Raw genomic sequence first — 15,174 nt, forward strand, 5'->3', positions numbered from 1 at the left:
AATGATTGGAGGAAAAGGATTCATGTGGAAGACCCAAAATGAATTTCTTTTTTGGTTCATATCGCTGACCCCAATTGTTTTGGGGCGAAGGCGTAGTTGTTGTTGTTGTTGTTGTTGATATATATATATATATATATATATATTCCCTCGGACTGCCCAGATTGCCTTCGTTAAACCATCTTCGTAAGTTTCTCTCTTTTCCTCCCGACTAGCAGTTGCTTAGCCAGAGAGTAGCTCTTTGCTTATGATGGTCACTGACCCTTGACCATCGAATCCTTTACCCGGTGTTCTCTCATCTTCTACGTATTTCCAGTTTAACAGATGAATGCAGCAACCTGTTTGATAAAATGTCCCTTACAAAGTCGGACGAATACGCCATCGCAGACGTGCTCAAGGCGTCTGCGAGGTTGAAGCTCTTTGACAATGGAAGGCAAATGCACGCCCTCGCTGTAAAACGCGGTTTCTACCGATTTATCGTCTTGGCTACAGCTCTGATGGATCTCAACATCAAGTGTGCACATCTAGCGGATGCCCTGAAGCTGTTCAAGGAAATGCCTGACAGAGATGTGGTCTCATGGACTTCCCTGATTGTGGGTCATGCGCAGCAGGGGCAGTATGTCAACTCACTGAATTTGTTTTCGCAGATGATTCAGGAGGGTGTGGGGCCCAATTGTCATTCATTTTCCGCGGTTCTATCTGCTTGTTCCGGTCTGCAGTCTTTGAAACAAGGAGGGCAGATCCATGCCCAGCTACTGGTGACGGGCGCACCTGCTAATTCAGTTGTGGAGAACAGTCTTCTGCGCCTGTATTTAAAATGCTTTGACATGAATGCTGCAAGGCAACTGTTCCACATGATGCCTGTTAGAAGCCTGGTTGCGTGGAACGAGATGATTTCTGGTCACGCAGAATGTGGGCAACCAGAAGAGGGCCTGAAACTCATGTACAGAATGAGTTATGACAATGTTAAGCCAGATAATTTCTCCTACGCTATGTGCATTCGTGCATGCTCCAGACTGACCTCCATGAATCAGGGCAAACAATTCCACGGCTGCAGTATAAGAGAAGGATACGAGTCCGATTTGGTAATCAGTAACGCTCTTGTCGACATGTATTCCAAGTGTGGCTGCCTTGCTTCTGCAAAGCTGGTATTTGATCTGGTTCCTGTGAAAGACACTATTCTCTGGACGGCCATGATTTCCGCATGCGGCAAATTTGGGCAGGTAAAGGAAGTTCTGTCTATGTTTGAACAGATGCAGGAGTTGAATATACAACCGGATGGGATAACTTACATTGCATTGCTTTCTGCGTGCTGTCATGGGGGACTTGTTAGCAAAGGCTGGCACTATTTTAGAACCATGCATGAGAAACATTCAGTTTCACCTCAACAAGAGCACTATGCCTGCATGGTTGATCTCCTTTGTAGAGGCGGGCGTGTTCTTGAAGCTTATGACTTCATGAAAGACATGCCAATGAAACCAGGTGTCACTGTCTGGGGAGCTTTTCTCAACTATTGCAGTCTCTATGGTGATACAGATTTCAGTAGATTGAGAGTTACCCAACTTCTCCAGTTGGACCCCAAAAATCACAGTAATTATGTAGCCATGTCAAATATCTTTGCTGCAGCAAGTGATTGGAATGAGATGCTTGAGATCAGAGAGAGAATGAAGGAAGAAAGCGTGAAAAAAGAGCCAGGGTGTAGTTGGATAGAGGTCAAAGGCAGTGTTCATGCCTTCCTTGCAACCAACACAACTCATCCACAAGTAGATGAGATTTTGTGTATTCTTGATAGTTTAAATACATGCATGAAAGAAAGCAGATATATTGAAGGCTAGAGAAAAGCAAAATTTTCCAAGATTCATGATCAAGTTGTCCAGATACAATGAAATACAGCACAAAATTTCAGTTTCTTGGTTCTTACAGACAATTTTCTAGTTTAAATCCTAGATTACAGAAATTTTGTTCACAACAAATGGCTTTCGATTAAAAAAATTACAGATTAGTGTTACAGTATATACACTAGCCCGCTGACATACTTCTTCCTTTTCGCTTGTACAATTGCAGTACACGAGCTACCATCTTCAACTGGAATTCCTTCTGCATGTCTGGTCAAGAGGGAAAACTTTTTGTTGACAATATACAGGTTGTTCATGCAGCTGAATTCACACATTCTCTGAAGCTCATTGACAAATGTCCACTATTCATATAGGGATGTACTAGTGACAAGCTTAAAGCATGGCAACACTGCAGTCTCCAATGAGTATAACTGGACTACCAGTTTAAATTACTGAGCTGATTCACTCTCATCAGAACTAGAAACTTTGTTTCTCATAGTGCCAATCTTTGCACCTTCACTTTCTTCCTCACTGTAGTTGCTCTCAGCACCACCACTTGAAGCTGAAAGTGCATCATAATCATCATCAGTGACCACTGCCCTCGACCTCCTCTTGCCTTTTCTCTTCCTCAAGCTTCTGCCTTGCAGCGCCAACTGCCTGGAATTTCGAGCCTTGCGCTTTCTCTTTGGGACATCCTCTTGGTGTGAGTCAGAAGTTCCTCCTCCCTCTTCATCTTTCAACTTTGAAGTGTTTGTATTGCCATCTCTGGTCTCAGGCTCTATGTTATCAGCATCAGCATCAGCGTCAAGCTTGCGTTTCTTCCTGCTCAAATTCGTCTGGACAAAAGTTACTCCAATTTAGAAACTCATAGAATGGAAAAAGTACACATGACAAGCTGCTCTAACAATGACAGTGCTGAGACTTGAGCCCCAGGCAAGAAAAACGATTTATATTTTAATACATGAATGCATATTTCAATAATGAAAAAATTTCTAATTACCATACCTTGGGCCCTCGATCAACAAGTTGAGCCCATGCATTCCTATTTCTCAAGCAGTCGAGTACAGCATGCAAGTGGCTTGAATAAGCATATCGCTCACCATTATGCTTCCTCAGATTATGCCAGTGCTGCCAGAGAGGGTAAAAGGACACGCTATCAGCGCGTGTGCACATACACACAATAAAAGACTTTAAGAAATCACCATTCCCAAGGGAACAAACATACCGGAAGTACAGCATCACAAAGCTCTTCATAAGACATTTCCTTGTTCTTACTGAGAATCTCATCTATTAAACCTGCAGTAAGATAATAAAAGAGTTAGAAAATCGAGTAAGATAATAAAAGAGTTATAAAATTGATTTGACTCCCATCGAGAACAAGACATAGTCTGAGCTACCTGGCAAAGTATGTGTGCTAGCCCCAGCAAGTGCAGTGGCATCATCATCTGATAATTCTCCTGCAGGATTACGTACAGAAGTAACAATCTGATCATTGGCCTCTGTAGAGGAAGACTGGCAACTGTTGCCAACCGTGCTGGTTGTGAGGGATGTAGTCTTCTTGACAGAACCAAAATCTTCTGAAGACTTACCGCCTACATCCCTTCGAGCAGAATCATCAACTTTGGATTCCTCCAGTGGTCTCTGCTCAGAAGGAGCTTTTCTGTTGCCCTTTCTTGCATCATCCAGCATCGTCCTAGAACTCTCCCTGCTTGTGTCATCTTTGGTTTTCCTCCTTGGCACCTGCAAGAATCATAACAAAGCTTAGCAGAATTAGTAAATCCAAATGCATCTTTCTTTTCTTCCCTACCCCCAACCCCACCCACGTGAATCATTCAATCAACATACCAAATTATGATCCTTTACACCAACAGAAGCTGGTGACGTAACAGAGGAGTGCTTGACAAGTGTGCTGAAAGTTGTTTGCGAAGCCCCTTGAGGCATGCTTCCTGCATGACGCATCCGTGATACCCGTGGAACCCTGGGAGAGCTGTTAAGTTCTTGATGCAACAGTAACGCAAGCTGCAAAACCAGCATGACAACAGTTTATCAGCTAGTGAAAAAATTAAGAGAAAGCCTTGATGAATACAGAAACAGAAAAGAACCTGCACCCACCTCTTCATCACTTAATGCTGCAGATGCACTAACAGGTAGACTAGTGTGCATTACAGGCAGTGAATTCACCACCTTCATGGATGGTTGTAAAGACTCATTGTTCTTTTCAGTTTTGCTACACGAATCTGAAGCTGGCTGTTTGAGCACAGATGACACATCCTGTGATGCAACAGGGGGATTCCCAGCACCTGAAGACATAGCTGCTGAATGAGATGGTGATGCTTTTGAAGAGAGCGGAAGTATTTGGTCCTTCTGTTTTGACAAGGTGCCATGCTTGGAAGTTGAAGCAGAAATCACTGATCTTGCATGTAGTGTTCTGGACCCTGAACTCAGAGAGATCTTCACCCTGTCTTTTACTGATGACGCAGACACTTCTTGAGAGTTTTCACCTCCAAACGCACCAAATGAAGCATCAGTTTTCTTATTGTCCGTTGACAAGTTTGATTTGTCACCGTGCATAGTCGAATGTATTTTTGCCACAGATGCGGACAACGAAGCGCCTGACTGCTTATGATCTCTTGCAGTCGATGATGAATTGAAATCATTTGCAGAAGCACTGGCAGCACATTTTGCAGTAACACCTAGAATTGATTTTCCAATAACCGGTTTATGCCTACTGAGTGACGAACTGCTTGATTTTGTGCTGGATGATTTTGATGAGCCTGAAACAAATTTTGCACCAAGCTTAGACTTGGAAGAACCGTCCTGCAATGCAGAGGATCCTCCTAATTCATGCCGAGATTTCAAAGAACCATCCTGCAATGTAAAAGACCCTCCCAATTCACGCCTTGATTTTGAAGAACCATCTTGCAATGTAGAGGATCCCCCCAATTCTTCCAACTTTTTACTGCATGGTTCAGCTTCACTAGATCCATGGACTCCACTCCGAGCAAGTCTTTCATCTTCACAAGTGTGTGATTCTTCCTCGTCCCTATCATTCAAAGATTTTCTCTCTTTGGGAGATGCACTTAAAACTGTATCATGTTCCAGAAGATTCCCATGCAGCTTCTCAGTAGCTTTGTCTGAGGTGCCACTTTGCTGCATAGCAGTACACTTCAGAGAAAATGAAGCTATAGACTCCTGAATGAGGGGATCAGTAGTCCCATCAGGCATTTGACAATTAAATTTAGGCTCCACATCTACATCTCTGTTGTTACTAGTGGAGGATGATACTGTTTTATGCGTGCCTGGGTCAACTTCTGCTTCAAATATGGCCTGTACAAACCTTGGTAAATTCACAGAATTTTCAGGCATAGAAACATCAACAATGAGATTTGGCTGGTAAGGTGATAATTGAGACCCCACAGAAGGCATGGCAGATGGTCCGTTTAAGTTCACGTTTTGATGGACACCATCTCGGGGAAGAGACACACCATTCATTTCAAGATCCTGTGGCAAATGGGTAGACTGCATCATTTCAAAGCCACACAAAAATATAAATATAAAGAGCTAACCTCAGTAATTGGCACAACAATGAACCGATCCCTCAAGCATACACTATGTATTCCATTTTTTTCAATGTGATCCCAATACTTCCTCGGGATAGTTCCAGCATTTGTTAGTACCACTTCCAACAGTATTCAAACTTTAAAGTAGTTTGAAAACAAGCCAGGTTGGTCCATGGCTTGATCAAACTTGTTTGATCATGAAAGGGATCAAGAAATGTTATTTCATGTTTCAGTTACGATCATCTACCAATTTGCCCAACTTGGCCAGGTGAAAAGAACAAGTATGTTCTTATATGATAAGCCACCAGCATCAAATTTCGCAATAAGCAATTTTTTTCTCAAGAAGATTTCCTCGGGAAGATCTTGGTTTGCTTTAAATAATAAAAAATATAAATTCTAAAGTAAAAAATGATTTTTTCAAAAAATGAATTTTCAAGGAACATAATGTGATAGCCTTGCAATGACTGCTTTATTTACACGTATACCTATTTCAGTGGGTTTTTATTTCCACCAACTGATTGGTATTATTGGATTTTTTTTCAAAAAGAGTGTGATGACACAGTATTCATAAAAATCACATTAGAAAAAGAAATCAAAGGTCAGCCATAGTTTGAGTAGAATCCAACATTTACTGACTCCAAGGTGTGACACGACCCAGAATCCAGGTCAGTCTTGGCCTTGGATTTGATATGTTTGACAAGGCTCACATTTCTAGACAGCTTTGCATATTTTATGCATCCAAAAATGGCTACAATGAGTTGAAAGAAGTATCCGCTGACAAGTCTTTGATGAGGACAATACATCTGGAACAGGAATAACAGATGACAGGCCCAGGAAAGAGAGAGGGGGAAGTTGGCACTAGATTTGAGGGCAAGACGCACTCTAATAAACAATCCTATTTCTGCACAAGTGCATATAACTGGTTAGAGACGCTCCTCTTTCACTGGTTAACTCATTGAGAATACTAGACTCCAAATAACTTATCCTCTTATGATTACATGCAGGTATGGAATCCCATTCTTGAAAGGGCTGAGATGGCTGGCTTGATGTATGGTCCAAACTTCAGGTACCATAAAAAAAAAGCAGGACAAGTCTTCTAGAAGTTGAAATCTTCAATAGGCTTCACAGCAGTTTCAGTTTAGACTTTCCTAGGATTTGATTGTGGAAAATATTCAGATGGTATAGTTTCTTTTCCCCTCTCCCTAATGAACTCACACAAATATGAAAAACATTTCTTACATCCCTATCAGACTACAGAAACATTCTTCTTACATTCCTTATTACACTTTCATTAATAATCAGATGCATAGGTCATGCTGTTATAGACCCTTTTTTTGCCCCAGATCCGACCCAGAAATATCCGCCCGAGTCCTGGATCTGCCCAGTGGTTGCCACCCAGCTCCAGGATCCACCCTGGGAAACCCGCCCAGTCTGGAATCCTTTCCAGGCTGGGACTCTGGTGGGATGCCACCCTTTCCTATTTTGCCCTCTTTTGTGATTTCTATAAATATGTATGCTTGGTTAGCTTCATTTTTAATCAATGAATTTTTCTGAGAATTTTCTCAAAAGAGTTCTTCTTGGTTCTTGTTCTTGCTCCTGTTTTGAGGGAAGGTCTGTTCTCCCTCAACTGTCTGCCCAACATGTTTGTCTTGCGATGTTGTCCCGGAGCATGTTTGTCTTGCGTACAAGAGCCCCACACCTACTCGACCACTGCACATGCTGCGCTTCTGGTACCATTATCAAACTATTTTCTGTTTCATGAGCCTAACCAGTAAGGGCCCAAGACCTTCTTGTTTTCGTACCCTAGAAACCCGCGATATGATTCGTACAGGCTTCAAGGGAAAGTCCACTCTATTGGATGAGAGACTCGTTGGGTCCAACATAACATGGAACCATGGGTCTGCATGTGGAGGCGCTCAACGACAAGTTGGATGAGTGTTTCCAACGTGTTCTCACGATGATGGATTTTATGCCACATCGGTTGGACCAATTGACCGATCATCAAGACTATAATGGGGAAACGAGTGGGAGCAGCCAAACGTCGGGGTCTAGCAACAGACCTTACGAAGCCCCACCAACCTCGACTTGAGTTCCCCAAATTCGCCAGTTCTGATCCGACAAGTTGGGTGTTCCAGGCCGAGCAATACTTTCGGATTGCTCGAATGTCAGATGAAGACATGGTGGCCTTTGTTTCTATCTACCTAAAAGAGGATGCCATCCGATGGTTTCATTGGTTAGAGACCCAGTTGGGCACACCCTCTTGGAAGGCATTCCCGAAGGCTCTCATGAACCAGTTCGATCAATCTGCCTACACCAACCATCATGTTGTGTTGTCCAAGATTCGTCAGCGGGGCAACATTATCGATTATCAGGTAAAGTTTGAAAGGTTGAGCAACCTCGTCACGAGATGGTCTCAGGAGTCTTTGATAAGGACTTTCATTGCAAGTCTAAAACCAGACATGCAAATCGAGGTCCAGGCCGCAAGACCTATCTCCATGATGCAGGGTTTCAAATTGGCATGTGTGGCCAAGAAGAAACTCTCCAAGATGAACTTGCGTTGAACTCGACCCGGTTTACGTCCACTCTAAGATACACGACCCAAGGGAATTCATCATCTAATAGAACTGTGTCCTGCCCCGCACATGAGACCACACCTCTCAGGCCTTCAGAAAGGGCCATTGATCGCCCTACACACTCAGCACAGGTGCCGAAAGCGCGCCCCAAAGTTCAAGTTAAGTGATTCTCCCGCAAACAGATGGCGGAGTGCCGAAAAAAAAGCCTCTGCTATAACTGCAATGAGATTTGGGAACCAGGCCACAAGTGCAAGGTTCTGAAAATGTACTTGTGCGATAGCGAGGTTAAAGAAGAGATTAGTGATGCTGAATTGTCGGATTCGGCGGAGGACAATTCAGAGGAAGTTCCAAATATCTCATACCATGCACTAGCCGGTGTGGAGGTACCTCAGACGATGAGAGTAGGGATGGCAGTGGACCGGGGCGGGGCGGGGGACAAGGTCTCCACCCCCGCCCCGTTTCAAAATCTGAACCTTCATCCCCGCCTCCATCCCCGCACGGGGATGGATTTTAACCTCCACCCCCGCCTCCATCCCTGTTTCATGTCCTCCATCCCCGGTCCAAACGGGGGTGAGACGGGGCGGGCCCCCCGTTTCCCCTCGGTCTATAGTCATTCCTTAAAGGATTGGGGATGGGGCGGGGCGGGGCGGGGCGGGGCGGGGCGGGGCGGGGCAGAGCAGGGACGGAGCGTAAGTCCATCCCCGCACGAGGATAGATTTTAACCTTCATCCCCGCCTCCATCCCCGTTTCATGCCCTTCATCCTCGGTCCAAACGGGGCGAGGCCCCGGTATCCCCGGTCCACTGCCATCCCTAGATGAGAGTACCTGGTAGAATCCGACAATTGTTGATTTTTGTGCTGATTGATACAAGATCGATGCACAACTTCATGTGTGCGCAAACGGCTAAGAGAGCCAAGTGCACGACTACCCCTTAGCACCCCTTCGAGGTGGTGGTAGGGAACAACAACAAACATGTACGTATGGCCAATCAAAGGGTGCATACGTGGTACTCAGGATGTAGTGACTCCAATCTTTGGGTTCTGTCTAATGGAACTTCAAGGACATGACGATGGAGTTCGAATACGCCGGCAATCAGGTGTCGATCTGAGCTCCTCCCACGACACTTTCTCTTGTTGGGTCTAAAAAGCTCGCCAAGGTGGTTCGGAAAGGAGTGTCTCAAATCTTTCTCATGGTGGCGGCATACGGGGCACCCATGGCCCCAACAGACACCCCTACTGATTTGAAAGCTTTGCTTCAGGAGTTGGGAACAATGTTCAATGAGCCCAGAGGCCTCCCTCCTTCTCGGTTGCCCAACCAGGAGATCCTAGAGCCAAGTCGGGCGATGTTCGGCCCTACAAATATCCACATATGCAGAATAAGGAGATGCTCTCGAATTGGATCATCAGGATACGACGAAAAACCTCGCGCCTAGTGTTTGACCCTGGAGGTGAGAAGGATCAGTTGATGCAGCAATTTCTCGAGAACTCTTGCCTAGAGGACAAGGCATGTTTGAGAAGGGTCGATTGTTACAAACCATTTTTCTTCCCTAGGTCCGACCTAGAAAGATCTGCCCCAGGTTGTCGCCCAACTCCAGGATCCACCCTGGGAAACCCGCCAAACAAGGAATCCTTTCGAGGCTGGAACTCTGGTGGGATGCCCCCCCCCCCCCACCCCCAATCTAGGGTAGGACTGTGTACTCTTCCTATTTTGCCCTATTTTGTGACTTCTATAAATATGTATGCTTAGTTAGTTTAGTTTTTAATCAATGTTTTTTTCTAAGAATTTTCTAAAAAGAGTTCTTGATTCTTGTTCCTTTTCCTGTTTTGAGGGAAGATCTGTTCTCCCTCACCCGTCCGCCCATCTCCATTGTCGCTGGCTTGTCAAGATCGAAGATCTCCCTTCCAGCAATCGACCTTGACATCCACCTTTGCCACTTGCCCCGTAGCACGCACCAGCAAAGAGAGACACTGCTCTCTAACCCTGTCGGTTTCCCTTTGGTCGAATCCCAGCTTGGGACTCAACCTGTCCCGCACGGTTTCCCTGACCGTGTTACCTGCCCGGACACACCCCCTTCCACCTCCTAAATGTGACTGTGTCCCCTGCCTGGGACACGGCTCCCCCTCTCCCTTTCAGAGACGTTGCAGTGCCCCTGACGCCCAGCCGGGTGTGCCTCTCCAGCCCTGCTCCAGCCTCTGCCGCATGCCCTGCCTCTGCGCCCAGCCAGCTCTGTGTGCTGGACATGCAGGACCGAGTCCTCTGGGAATCAGGTCCTGACACATGCATAATTCTTCTTTCATCTAGCAATAAAATGTTCCACATTCTTCCTAATTTCTCTAATGTCATATCAATGCAGCTTCCTTTTACACAAAATCATACTAAAGATAAAAATAGCCTCCACATAGATCAGAACTTCCTGTGCCATGTCGTCGAAGAATCACATTTTTGCTAAATGAATCAATGTGAATGTAATTTTGACAATTTTAATTAATAAACGATTAGTTGATTGGTTAACACTCTATCTGCAACTCCACCTATATTTTTGCCATCGTTTTCTATGTGCACATATAAACATGAAACTCCTGGGATCAGGAAAGTCATAATCATGTTTCCTCAGCTGTGGAATTAGTACTTTAAAAAATTTACTGGAGGTTATCATTCTAATACCAGGCCGGAAAAACAAAAAGGCAAAAGGTGTTTCCAACTATGATTTTTTTGCAAGTTCTTTCGTTTTATTTCTCCCTAATATTTGTAACGCTAGACAGTCTGCCTTATCACAAAGGCTCTCATCCTGCATTCGGCAACCTAGACACCACAAGCTCATTAATTATCAAGTCAAACCAAGACTGATCTCATAACCTATCTATATTTCATGTGCACCACATTCTTCACCTACACATCTGAGAGCCATCAACATACATTTCTCATGGCCACAGTCCAAGGATCATACAAGTCCTAAGACAATTTGAATTGCCATGGATTTAAAGTTTTAAACCTTGAGTTACAGGGACTAGTTGAATCAAAACTCAGTGCACTAGAAAAGTAGCCAATCCATCTAGACACTGTCATTTCAATCCTTTAGTAGTTCCACAAACAAAAATACTAAGGAAACCTAGATGCAGAATATAAGAAAATTGAGATATGAGGAAAAAGGGTTCTCACAAACAATTAAAGCTTTTCAAATTTCAATCATAACCATGTAGCATATCCATACAAATGACCCTCTGGATAGATACAGATATATATCCGTGCTCCAACGGGCATACCAAAATAACAGTACTCAGCATTAGTCTCACAGTAGAAGTAGCATACCTCAACTTTGACAGGAACTCCTACAGCGACTTTGTTTTCAGCTAAAGGCTTTGTAAATGTATTAACAGTGGTAGCTCCAGATTTCAGAAGGCCATGGCACTTTTCATCATTCAAATTTTCTTGTTTTAGCAAAAAGGTTTGCTCAGTTGCCTCAGTTGAGAAATCAACCTTAGGCTCGGCCTTGCTACATTTCTCTTCCTCGTCTTTATGATTATTAACGTTAGACCTCAATATTATGGTATCTTTCTTGTCTACCATTTTCAAGACCTGCATGTTTGCACCAGTCAAAGCCACATCTGAATCTTCCCCAAGACCCTTTTTAGGTGCATCCCCTGGAGGTGTAAATCCTGGAAAAAGGAGATATGCTAACATAAATGAAATTCATGCATATCCATATGCAATGAAGGCATGAAAAAAGAACTTTATTAAAATGGTTCACACAAAAGCATTCAAATATTGTCAGGCTTACTCAAATCACAAATATATTTTCAAAAGTAGGAAGCACAAATTCTCAAATAAAGGAAGCAAAGAAGCATTAATCGGGTTAATGACAAGCACAAACAAAGCAACAAGAAGAGAAAGATAAAAGTTGTTTGAAGCAAATAAGAGGTTTTCTTCTCAGGCACCACTTCTCTTAATAATGACAAAATGAAGAATTGGTAATTCAAGCACAGCAACAACTCCGTCATGTTTCCTCCATTCAGGCAAGTGTTAAAAAATGTGCTCTCAAAAGGGTCAACCCTCACAACCACACTAATAAAATGATATTACAATTTTCTTGACGCTGCCACATTAAATGAGGTCATACTCATACGTTAAATGAAAGATTTAACATTTCAAAATTTATCTAGAATGACCATAAAAATAGAAAGGAGACTAGGTATAATTTTCTCAGTGTGAAAACTAAAATCTTTGTAGAATGAACAAGTCGTAGTTCCCAAGTTGGAGCGAATGGAAACAGATATAAGACTACTGGTTTAGTCATTTGGATCAATGTGTGAAGTGTATATTTTACAATGAGAACTGCATAGAACTGTGACTTTGTATAGGAGAAGCACACAGAAAGCAACAAGAAGAGAAACAGAAAACATGTTTAAAGCAAACAAGAGGTGCTGACAAGAACCGGTTGTCTTTCTAATGACATGTATGGGGAATTGGTAATTCGAGTAAAGGATCAACCCAAGCTCAATTCAGACAAGGGTCACAAAACGTGTTTCAGACGCTTTACCACAAAAAGGTCAATCCCCAGAACCAAATCAAGCATACAGTTGTTACAACTCATTAGATTATTGATTTAGTCCACTGCATCAACACATCGTGTATACTTTACAACGAGAACTGTTATGGAATCATGAGTTAGTTTAGGACAAGGAATAACACTTTGTTCAATGTTTGGCGAATATATAACATTTCACAGTCTGGTCATTGTTGAACTTATGCACTCAGCGTATGCCACAAAACTGATTGCAATACATTCTCATTTGGAATCGAGTGAGCTAAGCAGACGAAAAACTATAGCAAACAAAAAGAACAAATGGAACGAAAATGCAGCAGAAGCCATTTCCGAAAACAACATGCTATTCAAGAACAGTTCAACATTAGCATCCCCTTACCTCTAAATTGGTGAACTCGATCCTGAGTCCCGACTTTGTTCTTATTATGCCCCTCCTTGTGGCCAACCTTTGCCTTCTTCTTTCCCGCCTGATACTTAGATCCTTCCTCCCTCTTTCTCCTACTCAAATGAAGAGTCTGTAGACCGATTTGGGTCCTCTCGCTCTTTCCATTGTTTGACAAAACTCTGCTGCTCACAGCTTTACAGTCGGGCTTCATGAATTTGGGAGATGGTGGTGCTTCCTGATCCCAGTCATCCACCGTATGGCTCGCAAACTTCTCTGGTTTAAGCGTGATCTCTTTCGACAAGGAGAAGAGCACATCCGCCCCAATGTTGACAGGGTTCTCATCGTCCTTCTCAACCTTCGTGTCTTGCTGCATCTCCGGATCGCCCCCAAGCAACGCCCCGAAAGCCGGCATCGCCTCCCCGACGGGCTTCTCATCCCAGCAGGGGAACTCCCGGTACTGAAAATTGAACTTCTTGGGGACATACCCCGAGCACTTCCAGAGCTGGGAGGTGAAGACCGACGACAACCCCTGGAACAGCGCCGGGTCTCCGCCGGGGATGCCTTGTACGTGGACGCGCTCGGCGATGGGTATGTCGGTCCAGAGACGGAATGGCCGGCGGCCGGTGCAGGCATCCATCCTCATCGTCTTCGTCGGGAGCTCAACAAGCAGCTGGGCGACCTCCGTCTCCTCGCTCTCCTTCCTACTGCACTTGCTCTTGCACTTGTCGCAGGTGAACGACGTCTCGCCCCTGACGAACCGAGAGCACCGCGTGTGCACCCACACCCCGCACTCGTCGCAGCTCACCATCTCCTCGCCGTCGTCGAAGGTGACGCCGCAGGTGCAGTCGACCGTCCACGAGCCGTCGACCCAGTCATCCGGCTCCGCCGTCTGCAGCCGGTGCGATCGCCCCTTCATCTTCTTCCCCCCTGAAAACCCTAACCCTAACGAAACCCTAAACCCTAAACGAAGATCGACGGGATCAACGACGATTCGTTCCCCGTCTTTCCGATCGCCGAGATGCGGAGTTCGATTGCAAATCCATGTTCTTTGATTCCGCCCACATGAAACCTTAAAAAGGAACAACAGAACGATCGGAGGAAGAAGAGAGGAAAGGAAACCCTAGAAGATGCAACTCACATGTATCGCCCGTTTCCGGTGTTTGGTTTTGCGCGTTGAAGAAGGGAATTTCTTTTTCTCTCCATTTTCCTTGTTTTTCTCGCTGTTGTCAGAAAGTTTGCGTCTGCGGAACTCGGGGACTTGGGGACGCCATGGCGAGGCGGAAGAACAAGCAGGCTTGTGGTTTGTATCTTCAACGACGGCATATGCTTTATTTGGCGTCCGGACAGCCGGCTTGTAGCTTGGCGTATCTTAAGACTCAAGAGGAGGCTCGGTCAATGCCGGGAGCGACTCGCCCGGGATGAGACCATGGTGAGCTCGAGCCTCGTTTACGGCATGACCTACAAACAACGGGCTAGGCCAATCACACATGACACTTTTTTTTTTTTTTGCCGGGGGGTGTTCTCCGAATCCCCGCCGCTTGATTTCCGCTGAATATGAGAGTATTTTTTATGATTTTAACTTTCCACTCAAACGTAAAAAAAATAATCGGCTTTAGCGTTCATTACCTTTAGCAAAACACTTTTCCTTAGAATGTCAAAACAATGAGATCTAAAGAGCAAAAATCCAAATCTTCATGTTTGATGAAAAATTCATACAACGGTTTTGGTTACATAAACAAACGAAATTCTACTTTTATACGGATAATAGTTTCGACTTTAAATCTAAACAACGAGACTCACTTTCGCTCTTAACCGAACTTTTTGATGTGCTAATTTCTCGGCGGAAGTTAAGTTTTTCAGCATAATTCTTTTGTGAGCCTCTTGGGCCACTAGTGAAACTCGCATACCTATATAATTCAAGTGAAACTCGTTTTCTATGAAATTCTAATTTTGTAAAACTCATTTTTGTATAAAAGCGTTGTTTCAAAAGTCATTTTTTAGTCGGCTGGCTACACACCACCAGCTCCCAGCGGTAGTAGGCAATACACGTTTTGCGGGCCCTTTACGTTTGGAATTGGTTTGATGACTCTAAAATGCGTCACTAGGACATGACAAAAAGAACAGTGTAGGGGACACCATTTTTGTGGAGTTTCTCAAGAATAATATACAAGACGACACGATACTAGACTGAAAAAGAATCAGATATGGTCAAATATTGGATCCGAGTCCAACATATTATTTGCCAATATGAATCTTTTAAGTAAAAACTGAATGTGAATTC

The 15,174-nt window shown here is 44.1% G+C and overlaps 1 protein-coding gene and 1 pseudogene across 2 annotated transcripts; one reads left to right on the top strand and one right to left on the bottom strand.

Annotated features, from left to right (window-relative positions):
• The first annotated feature begins 347 nt into the window (after positions 1-347).
• On the top strand, positions 348-1,832 carry LOC149836266 (pentatricopeptide repeat-containing protein At3g12770 pseudogene; annotated as a pseudogene).
• LOC149836267 (uncharacterized) lies at positions 1,822-14,191 on the bottom strand. 2 transcript variants are annotated; one of them, XM_090009094.1, is made up of 9 exons: positions 14,032-14,191; positions 12,888-13,962; positions 11,275-11,621; positions 3,945-5,333; positions 3,678-3,851; positions 3,230-3,572; positions 3,058-3,128; positions 2,838-2,960; positions 1,822-2,668 (listed from the first exon to the last, which is right to left on the bottom strand). In XM_090009094.1, the coding sequence occupies exons 2-9, from the start codon at positions 13,807-13,809 to the stop codon at positions 2,282-2,284; spliced, it is 3,756 nt and encodes a 1,251-aa protein (XP_089865220.1). In that variant the 5' UTR covers positions 13,810-13,962; positions 14,032-14,191; the 3' UTR covers positions 1,822-2,281. The 2 variants fall into 2 exon arrangements, with proteins under 2 accessions (XP_089865220.1, XP_089865221.1); XM_090009095.1 differs by having other exon boundaries at positions 3,230-3,289; positions 3,422-3,572; positions 12,888-14,191.
• Positions 14,192-15,174: the final 983 nt, after the last annotated feature.

Source organism: Nuphar pumila, chromosome 6 (genome assembly GCF_984573655.1).
Source record: "Nuphar pumila chromosome 6, dmNupPumi1.hap1.1, whole genome shotgun sequence".
Classification (NCBI taxonomy): domain Eukaryota; kingdom Viridiplantae; phylum Streptophyta; class Magnoliopsida; order Nymphaeales; family Nymphaeaceae; genus Nuphar; species Nuphar pumila.